This window comes from Pelodiscus sinensis, chromosome 13 (assembly GCF_052426305.1).
Source record: "Pelodiscus sinensis isolate ZL-2025 chromosome 13, ASM5242630v1, whole genome shotgun sequence".
Classification (NCBI taxonomy): Eukaryota; Metazoa; Chordata; order Testudines; family Trionychidae; genus Pelodiscus; species Pelodiscus sinensis.
Window position 1 is genome coordinate 33,506,170 of NC_143064.1, and position 15,235 is coordinate 33,521,404.

The window sequence follows — 15,235 nt, forward strand, 5'->3', positions numbered from 1 at the left end:
CATTAAGCACTTCTGCCATTTCCAAGTTTAATGTTATTGTTTCTCCCTCTTTACTAAACAATGGGCCTACCCTGTCCTTGGTCTTCTTCTTGCTTCTAATATCTTTGTAGAATGTCTTCTTGTTACCATTTATGTGTCTAGCTACACTGAACTCATTTTGTGCCTTTGCCTTTCTAATCTTGCCCCAAATTAAAAAATGCAATAATTACAACAAATGAATCATGACTTTAAAATGTTTGTATTTATTTCCATTTGATTCTGATATGATGAAAATGTCATGTACAGCCCCAATTGTAGTTTATAAGTAACTATAAATGCTCCTTAATTAGATAATAAATATTGTCATTATCGTGGTGCTTAGTATAGCTCTTAAAAAGATGAAACATAAGTTAACAGAAATTAATTATCATCATATAGTTAGCTTGGACTCAAGATGAAAAAACAAAATCTGTGAGTAACATCTACTTGTCAGAATCATGAAAAGTGAAGGTCAAAGTAACCTGTCATGTCCATACTCCTGTTAATAAAAAACTATTCCCTACACTATACTTTCCTGCAATATAGTCAGGCAGAAACAAGTCAGGCAAAAGAACTTCCACCACTTGCTTTGGCAAACTAGTTCAATATTTGTAAACAGTTCCAACTGTGCTCCCTCTTAGTCATCACACATCCAAATTACATCATTTTTTCCACTCTTCTCATCCCCTAACTGCTCTAAATTCCATCTAACTTTCTATTAGGTCAGGACTCAGAATTGTAGATTGTACCTTATACAGAGTTTCATTAGTATTGAATGAAGAGATTATCACTTTCCCAATCCATGTGAATGATGTATCTATATACACTCTCTATATATATGTGACCATCATAGTGATGATAATTTTACAGCTCTGTCTTCTGGTGTAGTATCCAGATTCCAAATTCAAGCTAGAAGAGCTCCTAAAATCCATATATTTTTGGAATGCCCCCAGAATTGCATTCCTCTGTACTGGTGTCTAGTATTAGTCTACTATTTTCTTCCGTTATACTACATGGCTGAAGCACATCAACCTTATGTTCATTTTTCTTCCCTAAGGGAATTATTGATCACTATAGGGACTATTACATGGAAATTCCCCAGCATCCTTCAGAATATCCTTTGCCCCCTTGTCACATCAGATCCTGGTTCCTGAAAAGTATTCCCTCCCCCATTTTGATCAATTTCTTTCACATGTTTTTGATGATTTTACATCAGAAGTATTCTCTTATCCCTAGCAGTATTTTATATTTTAATCCCATCATAATTGCTAGTTCTTTTCAATCTGCTGGGATACTCTCACTCATTTAAAACCTTATATAAATTCCACTCTAAATGGAATGTCAAATGTTTTGTAGAGCTGCTCTTGCTGCTGATCAATAAAAAACCTCTCTCACCAGAGGACTTATCTATATATAGACTGGTGAAAGAGCAAGAGTACAGCCTAACAGTCCATTCATTATTTAATATGTGAAATCTATTTCTGGCTAGCTCAAGCAGTTTTAAAAGTTTTTTTTAAAATCTATGCTATTTTTGGTTCTGAAACAAGATAAGGGAGACTGTTCAGTTCTTACCCGCACTATTTCACAATCAACATTTAATTCTGCAGCAACAGCTTCAATTTTTTCTCTGCAGACTGAGCCCAGACTGGTCATGCCATTGTCCCAGTATTTCTTGAGCGTGGCTAAATCTCGGTCACTAAACTGTGTGCGGTCTTGTAACTGTTAAGACAAGAAGTTATAGTTAGAACAAAATACTAAAAGGCTTTCAGGTGAAACTGCCTTGTTCACAAAGTACTTTGAAATTACAAAACAAAAAATCTTATCATAGCCTTCCATTTCCTTTACTTTTCTGTTTTTAAATTCTCCCATATTGGGTTTCCTGAAAAAGTCAAATTTTCAATGTAGATTGGCACCAAGTTCTCTGGGATTCACCTCTGCCAGTGCTTTTAGAACCAATGAAAGTTTTATATATGCTAGCATTGTTTAATTACACCTTATCTGATTTTACTTTACTCATACATTAACATAGGTATTCTTTGCTTTAGCGGTTTACCTTCTCTTCACTCTATTATGCATATTATTCCTTGGGGAGGGGAGAAGTAAGCTGTTCCACCCTTCTGGAACATGGAAATATATATATATAATTTGAAACCAAGATTTCTAAGCATGAACAGAAGATAATTTTCAAATTAAAAGCTATTAAGCATTTTAAAAGGGGTCATATCAAAATTAATAGAACAAACATTATTGCTAAGATATATTGATACAATGTTATCTATCCTTTTATGATAAGTTTCTACTATTTTTTCACTTTTAAAATACATGCTTAAGTCATTAAAAGAACTTCAGTCTCTGAAGCGCTAAATTAATATAAAATAGAATTACCAAAATGCTTTTCTAGAAAAAACAATGTCCTGATTAGAATGATTATGTAATTCAGTGTATGTACTATGTAATATTAACTACTAAAAATACTCCCAATATTCCCTTGCTATGTACAGTTTCACCCATATAAAGGATGTATAGTTTAATCCAAACACTTGAAACATGTTAGGTTTTGTGGGTCGGTAATAATGCACCAAATATGGCATACCACTAATAGGTCAGTATGCCTCCAGCGTCTTAAAAAGCAAGGACATTCTGACTTCTGGAATAAAATAAAGTAAAAATTGACCTTTATAGGTTTGAATAATGCTTATAACCAAAAGCTGACCTATCCCTCTCATAAAGAAACGGGTGTAGCTTCTATTACTGTAGTTAAATATCATTTATGGAGTGTTTAAAGATAAGTGAGAGAACAAGTAGGGGTATGTGTCCTAAAATCAAAATTAAATAATGGATTAAAACACAGACAGATTGTATTATGATAGAAATGTAGCCGTGTTAGTCTGGGCCACGAAAGCTCATCATCTAATAAACCATCTTGTTAGTCTTTAAAGTGCTACATAGATTGTATTATGTGCTTGTCATAATGAGCAGAAAGTACATTGAAATAAGACTAGTAGGCTTTTGACATGCACAATCTGCATGTAATAATAAAAGTGTGTTTTATTAAAGTATTTGTTTTTCTCCTCTGAGTCTCAGTGATGGAGCTTAGGGGTAGAAAGGATATTTAAGTAATTTCATTAATTTAAGATAAATATAGTCTTGCTTCTATTACTCATCAAGTTTCAGAAGAATTTCAAATTTCTTGAAAGCAGTAACTTCTATAAAAGACATCTTGTTATCATGACAAATACAATGAGACAAAATTAATGAATGATAGACTCTTGATAGAAACTTTTAAAAATTGTTTCTTTAAGCAACTCTTTCATTTCTCAAGATATAGATTTGATTTGTACATTAGAACAAAGTAGATTGTGTCTTTAAAGAACAGCAAGGTAATTCTGGATAACAATGCATATATTTTGGGTGAAAGAATGATATGAACATTTTAGTGGGGTGGGAGTTTTTAATATGGTGTATTACAGAGAATTTCGGAGGCAGTAAATGTGAATTTCATCAACTTTAAATAAATGAACTTGGATAAGTGGTAGGGTGGAGCTGATTTAAATCATGATTTAAAAGTTACTGATCAGGAAGACTCGATTTAATCATGATTTTCTACATAAAAGTGCATTCTTGTGGGTAGTCATAACCTTAATACATATGCTTCACAATTCAGAGATAGATGTAGGTTTCATATTTAGAAGTACATCATTAAATACTGATTTATTTTGACAATTTTTCAGATTAGTTTTACTGCTATATCAGAAAATGAATGATTGGTTATTTCATTTACCAAAGATTTTAATAGCTGGTGAAGGTTGGCCTTAAAGAGGTAAGGATCAAGTTTGGAATACAGACACTCTGAACTCAAGTTATTTTGGGCTCATTTATTTTGGTTCTGGACATCCAACACTCTGGTCATCTGAAGAAGTGGATGGGCTGTGCCCATGAAAGCTCATGATACCATGAAAGCTCTGATACCATATTTTATTAGATTTTAAAGTGCTACCAGACTATTTGTTGTTTTTTAAGTTTTTCAAGTTAAGATGTCAGCAGTCTCTTGAATCTTTCTTCCTTCCTTCCAAGACAGATTAATTAAGTCCATGCAATTTACTGTATGTTGTTGTTCTGAACAAGATCTTAAAAACAGAAAGTCTGTCTACTTTCTGTGTATGTTCAGAGTCACACTGTGGCTGGTCCATGTGGAGGTTCTGGATGAGCATTAAAGTAGCAAGAAACCTTCAAGGGGACCTGTCCTGGATTCCAGGAGCTCTGGCAGAATATATTTTGGAGGAAAATTCCAATCTCAGCAAAGGCTCCTCTGCTGCCAGCATATAAGGTTTTATGTAGTTCTGGGGGAGTCAAGAACTAACAGCTAAGTGCAATGTGCTCTCCTGGATATATCTGTATTTTAAGTGGAGGATCTCCTCTCCCACATGCTGAAGTTACTGTTGAACAACCATCACAAATAACTCCAGTTTCAAAAATACCATGAATTCCACCTGCCACACACACACTTTCACGGTGGGAATGGGATGGGGTATTCAATTTACCAATTAGTAAGGACTGCAGTGTACGATTGCTTCTGAGCATGAACTGTAGTAGAGAATTATGGGCCTATTCTCCAGATACAGCTATCCGTTACAGGAAGCCTATAAAGCAGGGGTGACCCACATAAATGTGATTTCATGGTCTAGGCCAGGGGTGGGAAAACTTTTTTTGGATTGAGGGCCACTGACCCACAGAAAAAAAAAATCATTTGTGGGGGGGGAGGTCACACACCAGTGAGAAGCAAAAGAAAAAAAAAAGCCCTCCCCCACTGACTGTGGCACCTGTGCTCCAGCCCTGTTGGAGGCATAGCAGGGGGCTGGAGTACCAGAGCAGGCTCTCCAGTGTTGGTAGGGGGAAAGCCCTGCGCCTTGGGGGCCTGATCCAGGCAAGCCAGGGGTCACATCCGACCCCCAGGCCTAAGGTTCCCCACCTCTGGTTTAATGGGTAGTACAATATAAATCCATCTCAGAGTGAGAATGAATGGAGGAGAGATTTTGCAACACTGTCATGTTTATCATAGCTGTTGGATTAATACCTGTACTTGTGTTTCCAAAGCTTTCACCCATACCAAACACTAAGGCCAGGTTTATACTAGGAAACAATGTCGAACTAAGGTACATAACTCCAGCTACGTGAATAGCATACCTGGAGTCAAAGTATCTGAGCTTATGTTACTACAGCATCGCCACTGCAAGGGATTGACAGGAAAAACTCTCCTGTTGACTCCCCTTACTCTTCTTAATCCAGTAGAGTACCAGAGTCAACGGGAATGTGATCAGTGGTTGATTTAGTGGGTCTTACTAGACCTGCTAAATCTACCCCCGGAAGATTGAGCCCCTCAGCGTTGATCTCCTGGTAAATGTAGACAAGGCCTAAACTTCTTTACATTTGGAGTAGCAGTAACTGCTGTGGTAAAGATTACACAAAACTGTTTCCACTCTTTTTCTGTTCTCAACGGCTCAAGTTTGTTTTTTTAAAATTTTCACATTTGGGACTGAAATTTTCCAGGATGTGTGTGTCTCTGTAATTTTAAAGGAAATGTTAGCAAAAATGATCCAGTTATTCTAAATAAAGCAACACTTGCTTCACATTTCTTCAACCAGAAAACAAAAGACCACACTATAGATAAAATGGGCAGGAACTTTTCCTGGTAAGAAAAAGTTTTCACAGTGCAGCTGTTCTGGTCTGACTAGTTCACACTTCCTTCTCTGTGCATTTCCACAACTTATTTACAAAACTTATAAATAAAAAACCTTCTATTATTGTTGTTATTCACAGTGTTTTGCATGTGTCCATTACAGTACCTATTCCAGAGGGTTTTCCCTTACAATATGCATAGCGGCAGTCATGCTTGAAGCAGTGTTCCCTCTAGGTTGTGTGGAAGCACAGCTTCACAGGTGACTAATTAGCCCCGCCCAGTCAGAGGCTCACTGTTCTGTGCAGATTAGAGGGAACACTGGTTTGAACCTTGGTGTTCTCCATGCACCCAAGATGGGAATATGAAGAGCACAGCTGCCCCAGCATCATTGTACCTTTGTACATTCCTTTGTACCAGCCTCTTAGATGATAGATTCTGCTGGATTGCCGAAGGAGGATGGATCAGATAATGGACACAGGCAATATATCTCAAGGGTGACAGGCAAGGTTCCCTCTAAGCTGCCCTGCACAGCGCTGCAACTGCTTAATCAGTCCAGTCCAGATAGGGGCTCGGGGCACTGTGCATGGAGCTGCTTGACTGGGAAAGGCTATTTAAGCAGCTGAGAGGCTGTGCTGCCACTCAACTTAGTGGAAATCTTGGTGACAGGCACAAGAAGGTGAGTAACTCTTTTTTGAGTAACTGCACATGACCATTACACTAGGTGACTCAAGCAGTTTCTGGAGGTGCTAGAAGTCTTAGTGGAAGAGACACTGCAGATCTTATTTTCTTAAGTTAGGATCTTCCCTTGACGTGGTTGTATTGTCCAGTAAAGGTGACTGAAAACCACATTGCCATTCTATACAGATATATATGACAGGAACATTTTCCACAAATACTGTAGAGGCTGAAGCGACGAGGAGTCCTGTGGCACCTTATAGACTAACTGAAGTGTAGGAGCATAAGCTTTCGTGGGCAAAGACCCACTTCGTCAGATGCATGTAGTGGAAATTTCCAGAGGCAGGAATAAATATGCAGGCCAGGATCAGGCTGGAGATGACCAGGTGGATCCAATCATCACCAATGACCACCTGGTCATCTCCAGCCTGATCCTGGCCTGCATATTTATTCCTGCCTCTGGAAATTTCCACTACATGCATCTGACGAAGTGGGTCTTTGCCCACGAAAGCTTATGCTCCTACACTTCAGTTAGTCTATAAGGTGCCACAGGACTCCTCGTCGCTTTTGCAGATTCAGACTAACACGGCTACCCCTCTGATACTTGTAGAGGCTGAGTGTGCAAAGAGCTCTTCTACAAACATGATGCTCTCAATCTTAAAAATAGTACATAACAATATAGCTTGTGGTTCACTTGTAAAGTCATACAGTCACATAATGCCTTCCTATTTATTTTGAGTAGGAGACAAACAGCTAGGTAGAGACCCAATGTAAAAAAAAAATTCTTGTAAAAAAATTATACAGTCACCAGAGTATGTATTTTCCCCCTTTCTTCCTACCAGACAGTCCATCTTTACAGAAAAGTGTTACAAATGGGTAATTAACAGTTTGAAAGGGAATCCATAAGGGGTAATAATGGTAAGTTCAAATCCCAATATGGAGTAGGGTCCCTAATAGGTGGGAACAATCTTTTTAGGCCTTCAAGAAACTATTAAAGTGGTCACAGGGTTGGAGAACACAGTCCCATGATGTGAGGGTGGAACTCCAAAACCATAACCAGGTATATTTTTACAAAGAGCTGACACTAAACCTGACTCTTAAGTGTAAGAAATAATCACAATCTTTTGAATAGTAGATTGTATAGGATACACAATAGATATCTATACTGCAATTAAATGCCCAGGTCTAGCCCACATTAGTTGACTCAGGTTCACAGGGCTTAGGCTATGGGCTATAAAACTACAGTGTGGATATAATGTAATTTAATGAGAGGACAGGGTCGTAAATCCCAGGTTCTAGCTTGGAACCAAAACATTTGTGCTGCATTTTTACAGCCCAAAGCCCAAGCCCTGTGATCCTGAGTTAGCTGATATAGGTGAACCCTAGGGCTACGTCTACACTGGCATGATTTTCCGAAAATGCTTTTAACGGAAAAGTTTTCCGTTAAAAGCATTTTCGGAAAAGCACGTCTAGATTGGCAGGATGCTTTTCCGCAAAAGCACTTTTTGCGGAAAAGCGTCCGTGGCCAATCTAGACGCGGTTTTCTGCAAAAAAGCCCCGATCGCCATTTTCGCGATCGGGGCTTTTTTGCGGAAAACAGTACTGTGCTGTCTACACTGGCCCTTTTGCGCAAAAGTCTTTCGGAAAAAGACTTTTGCCCGAACGGGAGCAGCATAGTATTTCCGGAAAAGCACTGATGATTTTACAGGAGATCGTCAGTGCTTTTCCGGAAATTCAAGCAGCCAGTGTAGACAGCTGGCAAGTTTTTCCAGAAAAGCAGATGATTTTCCGGAAAAACTTGCCAGTCTAGACACAGCCTAGGTGTTTAACTGCAGTGTAGGCATGTCTACCCAGATAAATATTTCCACTTACTAAGGTACATAGCATTTGTGGAAGGTTTCCTACTGTTTAAGGAGTACCTAGAAACTGCACAGTCACTGCAATCCCCACTGAATGAAGCATTTTCTGACTGACCATAGATTAAAGAAAGGAACTGAAGGATGAGCAGGTCAGCTCCACCCCTTTATACCTTCAGCTTGGCGCACAAGGAACACTAAAGAACAGGCATGGCTGCTGCTAGAAAAAAGTTACTCACCTTGTACACTAATGATGGTTCTTTGGGCTGTGTCCCTCTCTGGATGCTCCACTGTAGGTGTGTATAGAGATGTGCCCAATTGGAGGACGTGGGCTTTGGAATTGTTCCTGAGTCATAGATGAGAGGACAGCCAGTCCTACCAAAGCTACAAGGATGGGACCAGCTGTGATCACATAATGCTTCACAAAGGTATGTTGAGAGGACCACGTTGCTGGCCTGCATATGCCTTCTAATGGGACATCCTTCAGGAATGCCGTGGAAGGTGCTACAGCTCTGGTGGAATGTGCCATCATTTGCTGTAGTGATTATTTGTCATGGATAATGTAGCAAGTAGGTATACACAATGATATCCATTTGGAGAGTCATGGGGATGAGATAGCACTTGAAAAGCGAACCACAGTGATAGACAGAAAGAGTCTGGGGAATTTATTGAAAGGTTTGGACCTCTTGAGGTAAAAGGGAAGGGCTCATCTGCCATCAAGTATGTGGAGAGTTGGCTAAGAAGGTAGGTAGATGTATTGGCCATGTGATAAGAAAAGCATTTCCAATGGATCCCAGGTTGGAGCCTGCTCTGGAACACAACTGGTGGCATTTGCAACTCATGCCTATTGTGAAGAGATCCATATAAGGGACTTCCCACTTGTGGGATATCTTCTGAAGGACTGTGGAATGTATCTCCCACTCGTGTTGTTCGCAGAAGTGTCAACTGAGCTCGTTTGCCATGGTGTTCCAAATGTTAGGTAGGCATGCTGCTATAGGTGTAATGTTGTGTCAAATGCACCGGTTCCAGAACGTCAGGGTTTCCATGCAGAGGGAATGTGATCAGATTCCTCCTTATCAGTTTATGTTATTCATTGCACGAATTCATATAGTCTTGACTTACCAGTAGAAAATGTTGGCAGACATTGTGAACTGCCCTTAGTTCTAACAGATTGATGTGTAGTTGAGTTTCTTGCGGAGACCATCTGCCTTGGATGGTATAATGGCTGAGATGGGTGCCCCACCTGAGGAGGGAAAATATCTGTAGTTATAATGTGAGATGGGAGGTCCTGGTGAAAAGGAACACCCTGCATATTATTTTGTGCCTTTCTCCACCAGCATAGGCAAGAGAGGAAGTGACACTCTTATTCAGGGTTACATACCGTAGTATGCCAGGCCTGGAGGCAGTGCATGCATAGTCTGGTGCATTTCACTACATATGTCGTGGCTGCCCTGTGTCTGAGGATTTGGAGGCAGATGTATGTAGTGGTGATGGGACTGAACTGGACTGCGGTAATTAAGTAAGTGAGTGTATTGAATCTGTGTTGAGGGAGTGTAGCTTTGGCTTGTATATAGACTAGATGAGCCCCTATTAATTTTAAGACTTGAATGTGTTTAGGGGTTGAGAAATTGATATGCATCCTAACCACTGTAAGAGTGATATTGTCATTTGTACCATGTTTAGTGTCTTTGTATATTGTACCCTTGATTAGGCAGCCATCAAGATAGGGGAATATTATTACCCCTTGTTGTGCTGTGTTTACTGCTAGGGTCTTGAAAAAGACTCTAGTGCCTTAGGTAGGCCGAAAAGCAGCACGCCATATTGATAGTGTTTGGAGCCCACTGTGAAGCATAGGAAACGTCTCTGTGTTGGATGCATTGTAATACAGAATCATGCTTCTAGTAGGTTGAGGGCTGAGAACCAGTCTCCCCTGTCTAGTACCAGAAGAAAGAAAGACAGACCTGCAGCACTGTAGAGACTAACAATAAATGTAGATAGTATCATGAGCTTTCATAGGCACAGCCTACTTCTTCAGATGAATAGAGCAAGGGGTCCAGAGGCACAGCAGAAAAAGAGGGGATGGGAAGGGAAAGAAAAGAACAAAAATCTTGTCAATTACAGTGTCTGTGCAAGTTAAAACTGGACAGTGTCTACAACAAAGGATTAATGGACACAAATCAGATATTCAAAATGATAAAACATAGAAACCTGTCGGGGAACATTTTAACTTGTCCGGACACTTAACATATCTAAAAGTGACTGAACTCTTACAAAGCAATTTCAAAAACCAGCTGGAGAGAGGAGCTGTGGAACTTGCCCTCATTTCCAAATCTGAAACCTTTAATCTAGGTTTGAACAAAGACATGAACTGGATGGGCTGCTACATTTAACACTCTCATGACATCAAAAGCTAAGTATTGGGCACTCTATTAGTCTCATTTAGCACAGACTCTCTAATTGACAAGATGTTTTTCCTTCTCTTTCTCTCCTCATCCCTTCTTCTTCTGCTATTTATTAGTACCTCTGGTCCCCCTGTTCCATTCATCTGAAGAAGTGGGTTGTGACCACGAAAACTCATGATACTATCTATATTTTTTTCTTAGTTTCTAAGGTGCTGAAGGACCATTTGTTATTTTTTAAGTTTTTTTCAGTTACAGACTAACACAGCTACCCCTCTGAGACTTTAGTACCAGAATAATAATAGCAAGAGTGACCATCTTGAACTTGTGATTCCATATGAATTTCCTGAGATTGAGTATCGGTCTCTAACTCCTGGTTTTCTTTTGGGTGAGGAAATATTTGGAATAGAAACCCTTTCCCTGGTAGCGTATTGGAACTTGTTCTAGTGCTCCTATGTGGAACAGATGATACACCTCTAGGTTAGTATGCGCTCCTTAGAGGGGCCCCTGAAGAGGTAGAGAAATGTTGGTAGAGATGGATGTGAATGGGATAGAGTATACTGATTGGACGATCTCTAAGTCCGACTGGTCTAATGTGATGTTGACTCATGCATGGAAAAAAAGGCAAAGGCAATGGCCAAAAGGGTGTATGAAAGATGGCTGTATTCTCAGTGCTGGGGAGAGGTTGTTCAGACCCTTGACTAATTTTCAAAACTGTTGTTTTGAAGCGGAGGATTGGCCTGTGTATGTTTTGTTGTAAGTCTTTGAAGACGTTGCTTTGACCAGTATTCAAATGACCTCATAGACTTTAAGGTCAGAAGGGACCATTATGATCATCTGCACAGTGCAGGCCACAGAATCTCACCCACCCCCTCCTAGAATAATCCTCTCACGTATATCTCAGATATTGAAGCCTTCAAATACTTTGAAGACCCCAAGATGCAGAGAATCCTCCAGCTGTGATCTGTACCCCATGACCTGTATTGTTGTTGGTTGTGAGCCTCTTGCTGTCTCTGGTATGGGGTGTATCATTTCCACTTATAAATGCCTAGGTTTTTTAGCGTGGCTTGGGAGGTCCTTCATTGTGTGGAAGACCTCATCCATTTTTGAGGGAAAGAAGTGCATCTTTTAAGATAGGAGGTCCTCTACCCTCATTTGCAGATCTTTAAGGATACCTGAGACTTGATGCCAAGAGGCTCTGCACATAACCACTGCTGTTGCTGTAGTGCAGGCTGCCATGTCAGCAACCTCTATAGCAGCTTGAAGGATTGTATTGTTTGGCCCTCCTGCACAGTGGAGGGAGCTACAGTGTTTCTGCTCTGGGAGATGTTCCAAGAGTTCTTGAAGTTTGGTGTAATTCATATGATTGTAATTAGCCAAGAGAGCAGAATAACTGGGAACCCTAGGTTGTAGAGTGGTTGAAGTGTTAACTTTTCAGCTGAGCAGAACATTATGTTTATGTTTGTCTTGTGGTGTCAAGTGAAACTAGACTTGCTTTGCCTAGTGGTGTAGCACATCAGTCACCAAAGAGTTCAGCGAACGGGGAGAATATAAAAAGTCCATTTCTTTGGCAAGGGCAAAAAAAATTCTATTGACCCATTTTTTAGTGGGGGTGCCGATGCTGGCATCTGCCATATCGTATCTGCTGGTTCCATAATGGCCTCTTCCATTGGTAGAATTATTTTTGTGGTGGGTAAGGGCTGCAGGATTTTTAGAAGTTTATGATTTTTTCTTCCACTTCTTGTAAACTGATTTTCTGTACCATAGCCACTCTTAAGAAGAAGTCCTGAAATTGCTTCAGGTCATTTCTTGGTGTTCATGTTGGTGGAATTACTGCCTTATTGAGTAAGGAGGAGGAGGAGTTATTCAAAGGAGATCTGTTCCCAGTAACTGTCAGGTCCGGTACTCTTCCTCAGGAGGTTCTTCATCCCCTCTCTCTGACATGGTGTCCTGGGTCCGAAGATGGGGAGGTCTAATTGATGCTCTTGCTGAAGTGAATGACACTCTAGGATGGCATCTGTATGTGGTCCAGACATTCCATGGCAGCCAAAGCAAGGGGTACAGAGGTGGCGGGTATGGCCATAGTTGTCTGTACCATTGTTGAGTCGGTGGTACATATGAGGACTTTGTTGGTCCTAGCTTAAAGAGAAGCAGCTGTTGTGTCCACCTGCCTCAGCTCGCTATATGCTACTGAGGCAGCAGGGAACAGAGGCATCTGTTCTATTCTAACAGGAAAATAGTTGGTACCAAGGAGCAGTGACTACAGCACCAAGTGGACCTTTGTATCAGTGTGGTGCAGGAACAGTGTCGGTGTTTAAGCACTGTCTGCTTTGGTGCAGTTTTAGTGGTGGTAGTCTGTGTTAGTTGCCCCCTATTTGATGGTGCCAAGACCTGCACCAACACCGGTGCCAGTGGTGGCAGCATCTCCACACAGGGTGGCTTCAGTATTGGATCCAGTGCCTGCATTGTTGGTGCCATTGTGGAGACACTGTGTCTTAGCTTTGAGGTAGTCTCTTTATGTACCATCAGAACATGTGCTGAGATAGTGCCGGATAGGGATATGATAGTGTACACATTTAAATGGTTAACCACTGAGCGTAGGCAGCAGTGCAGGTAGGGCGGGGGAGAGCAGGTGGGAGCTGGTGATCGGGGTGATCCTGGGGCGCCATCTGCCCCTCCACCATATTGCTACCTTGGATACAGAGGCAGCAGCTCCATGGGAGCCAGTGCCTGTGGGAGCCAGCTTTAAAGTTGGCTGTGCCCCCCACACATCGGCTCTTGCTGAGCCACCTCTGCCCCAGGTGTAAACATGCAACCACTGAAAATCTCAGCAGTTACCTGTCTACCCCTCCACCCCCCACTTTCTAACATCCCTAGTGCCAGAGTTTTCCAGCTTGTCAATGGTGCTGAATCTGGAAGAGATTGGCACCATGGTCGAAGATCCAACTGGGGAAACTATTTACAAGAGTCCCAGTCTGATGAAAATGAGGTTTGCTTCCTGGAAGTGGTAAAGGTGTAAGCCTTGTCTTCGGACCCAGCTTTTTGTGGATCAGTGGTTGGGTCCTCTTGTGCAGGTTATAGCAGGCCCTTCCCACAGTCTCCCTGGGTCAGCTGTGGATGCCCACAGCAGGGATGCCCATGGTGGGCAGGGAGCTGCTTTAGTCCCCAGTGGTTAACTGGAACCAGTAAGCATCACTCGTTATTGGTTAACCTGACACATCCCTAATGCAAAGTACTCCATTTAAGAAGTACCAATCTGTTCCACGCATACAATATGGGAAACAGCTGTTTCAGGAGGAAAAGCAAACATAATTGCGGGATATATTAGCAGGGGCCTGGCATCCCTCCCTCACTGACAGTGACGGGGGAAGTGGAGCACCGTGGCCACGGCTCGCTTTGTTCCCCTGGCTGCTATCTGTGAGTGCGGGGAGTTGGACCCCTTCTGCGGGCACCAGGCCCACCTGTCATCTGCTGGCTGACCCATGGTGTTGGGAGCACATGCTCCCATGAGCCAGCAGAAGTTGCTCATAATGCCATTAGATTAAAAAGCAAGCAAGAAAGCAAGTATGGAGTTACTTCAAAATCAACTCCAGTATCTTCCACTGAAAATAGGAATTTAAAAACTGATGAAGTGTCTAGTATAAGAAAAAAAATCAGTTCAGATGAAGCTACATTTTTCACCTCTACACCCAGGTCATGTTTTGCACTTCAGGTCCTCCGCATGTAAATGTATAAACTTGTCAGTTAATATACACAAACGATAGAAGCATTAACATTCATAATCCAAATACAGGACTATGTAGCACTTCAAAGACTAACAAGATGGTTTACTAGATGATGAGCTTTCATGGGCCAGACCCACTTCCTCAGATCAAATAGTGGAAGAAAATAGTCACAACCATATATACCAAAGGATACAATTAAAAAAAATGAACACATATGAAAAGGACAAATCAAATTTCAGAACAGAAGGGGATGCGGAAGGTAAATGTCTGTGAGCTAATGGTATTAGAGGTGATAATTGGGGAAGCTATCTTTGTAATGGGTAAGATAGCTAGGGTCTTTGTTGAGACCCACACATAGAGTGTCGAATTTTAGCATGAATGACAGTTCAGAGGATTCCCTTTCAAGTGCAGATTTAAAAGGCTTCTGAAGCAGGATGCAGGTAATTAAGTCGTTGAGACAGTGCCTTCCTTCCTCATTTTTTAATCAGTAACAGATTTTTTTTTAAAGGTGATCTACCAATTGTGTGTGTGCCCATATGGGAAGTGTCCTTTTTGTGATTATTTAATGTGATTTATAATGACATGTAAAAGAACCTTGCACAAACAATGCAGTAGAGTTTGTTAGCTTTTAAATAAAATGTTCTAACACAAATGAGTAGCATCAATTCTTCTCTGTCTTTGGAGGACAATTGCGAACTGTGAACTTTCTTAGCCCTTGACTGAAGGAATCAGGTGTTGGATGTTAATCAAATATATTATCTTTCAAGTGTTTCGAATATATGAACTAAAAAGATATTACATATAGATGTTACATAGATATATTTGTCTCTGATTGCAAGGTTATATTTTTCCTTAGAGATAATCTGAGGGCTTGTCCACAAATAG

General features: G+C 40.8%; 1 protein-coding gene across 3 annotated transcripts in view; it reads right to left on the minus strand.

Moving 5' to 3' along the window:
* The window catches only part of HDX (highly divergent homeobox), a 153,587-nt gene that overhangs the window by 59,884 nt on the left and 78,468 nt on the right, over positions 1-15,235 (minus strand). For 2 of the 3 annotated variants that reach the window (XM_006115323.5, XM_006115321.5), the window contains one exon: positions 1,591-1,737. The exons of the other annotated variant lie outside the window; for it this stretch is intronic. In XM_006115323.5, coding sequence (XP_006115385.3) covers positions 1,591-1,737 — 147 coding nt within the window. The remainder of the gene's footprint in view (positions 1-1,590; positions 1,738-15,235) is intronic. 3 annotated transcript variants of the gene reach the window in all.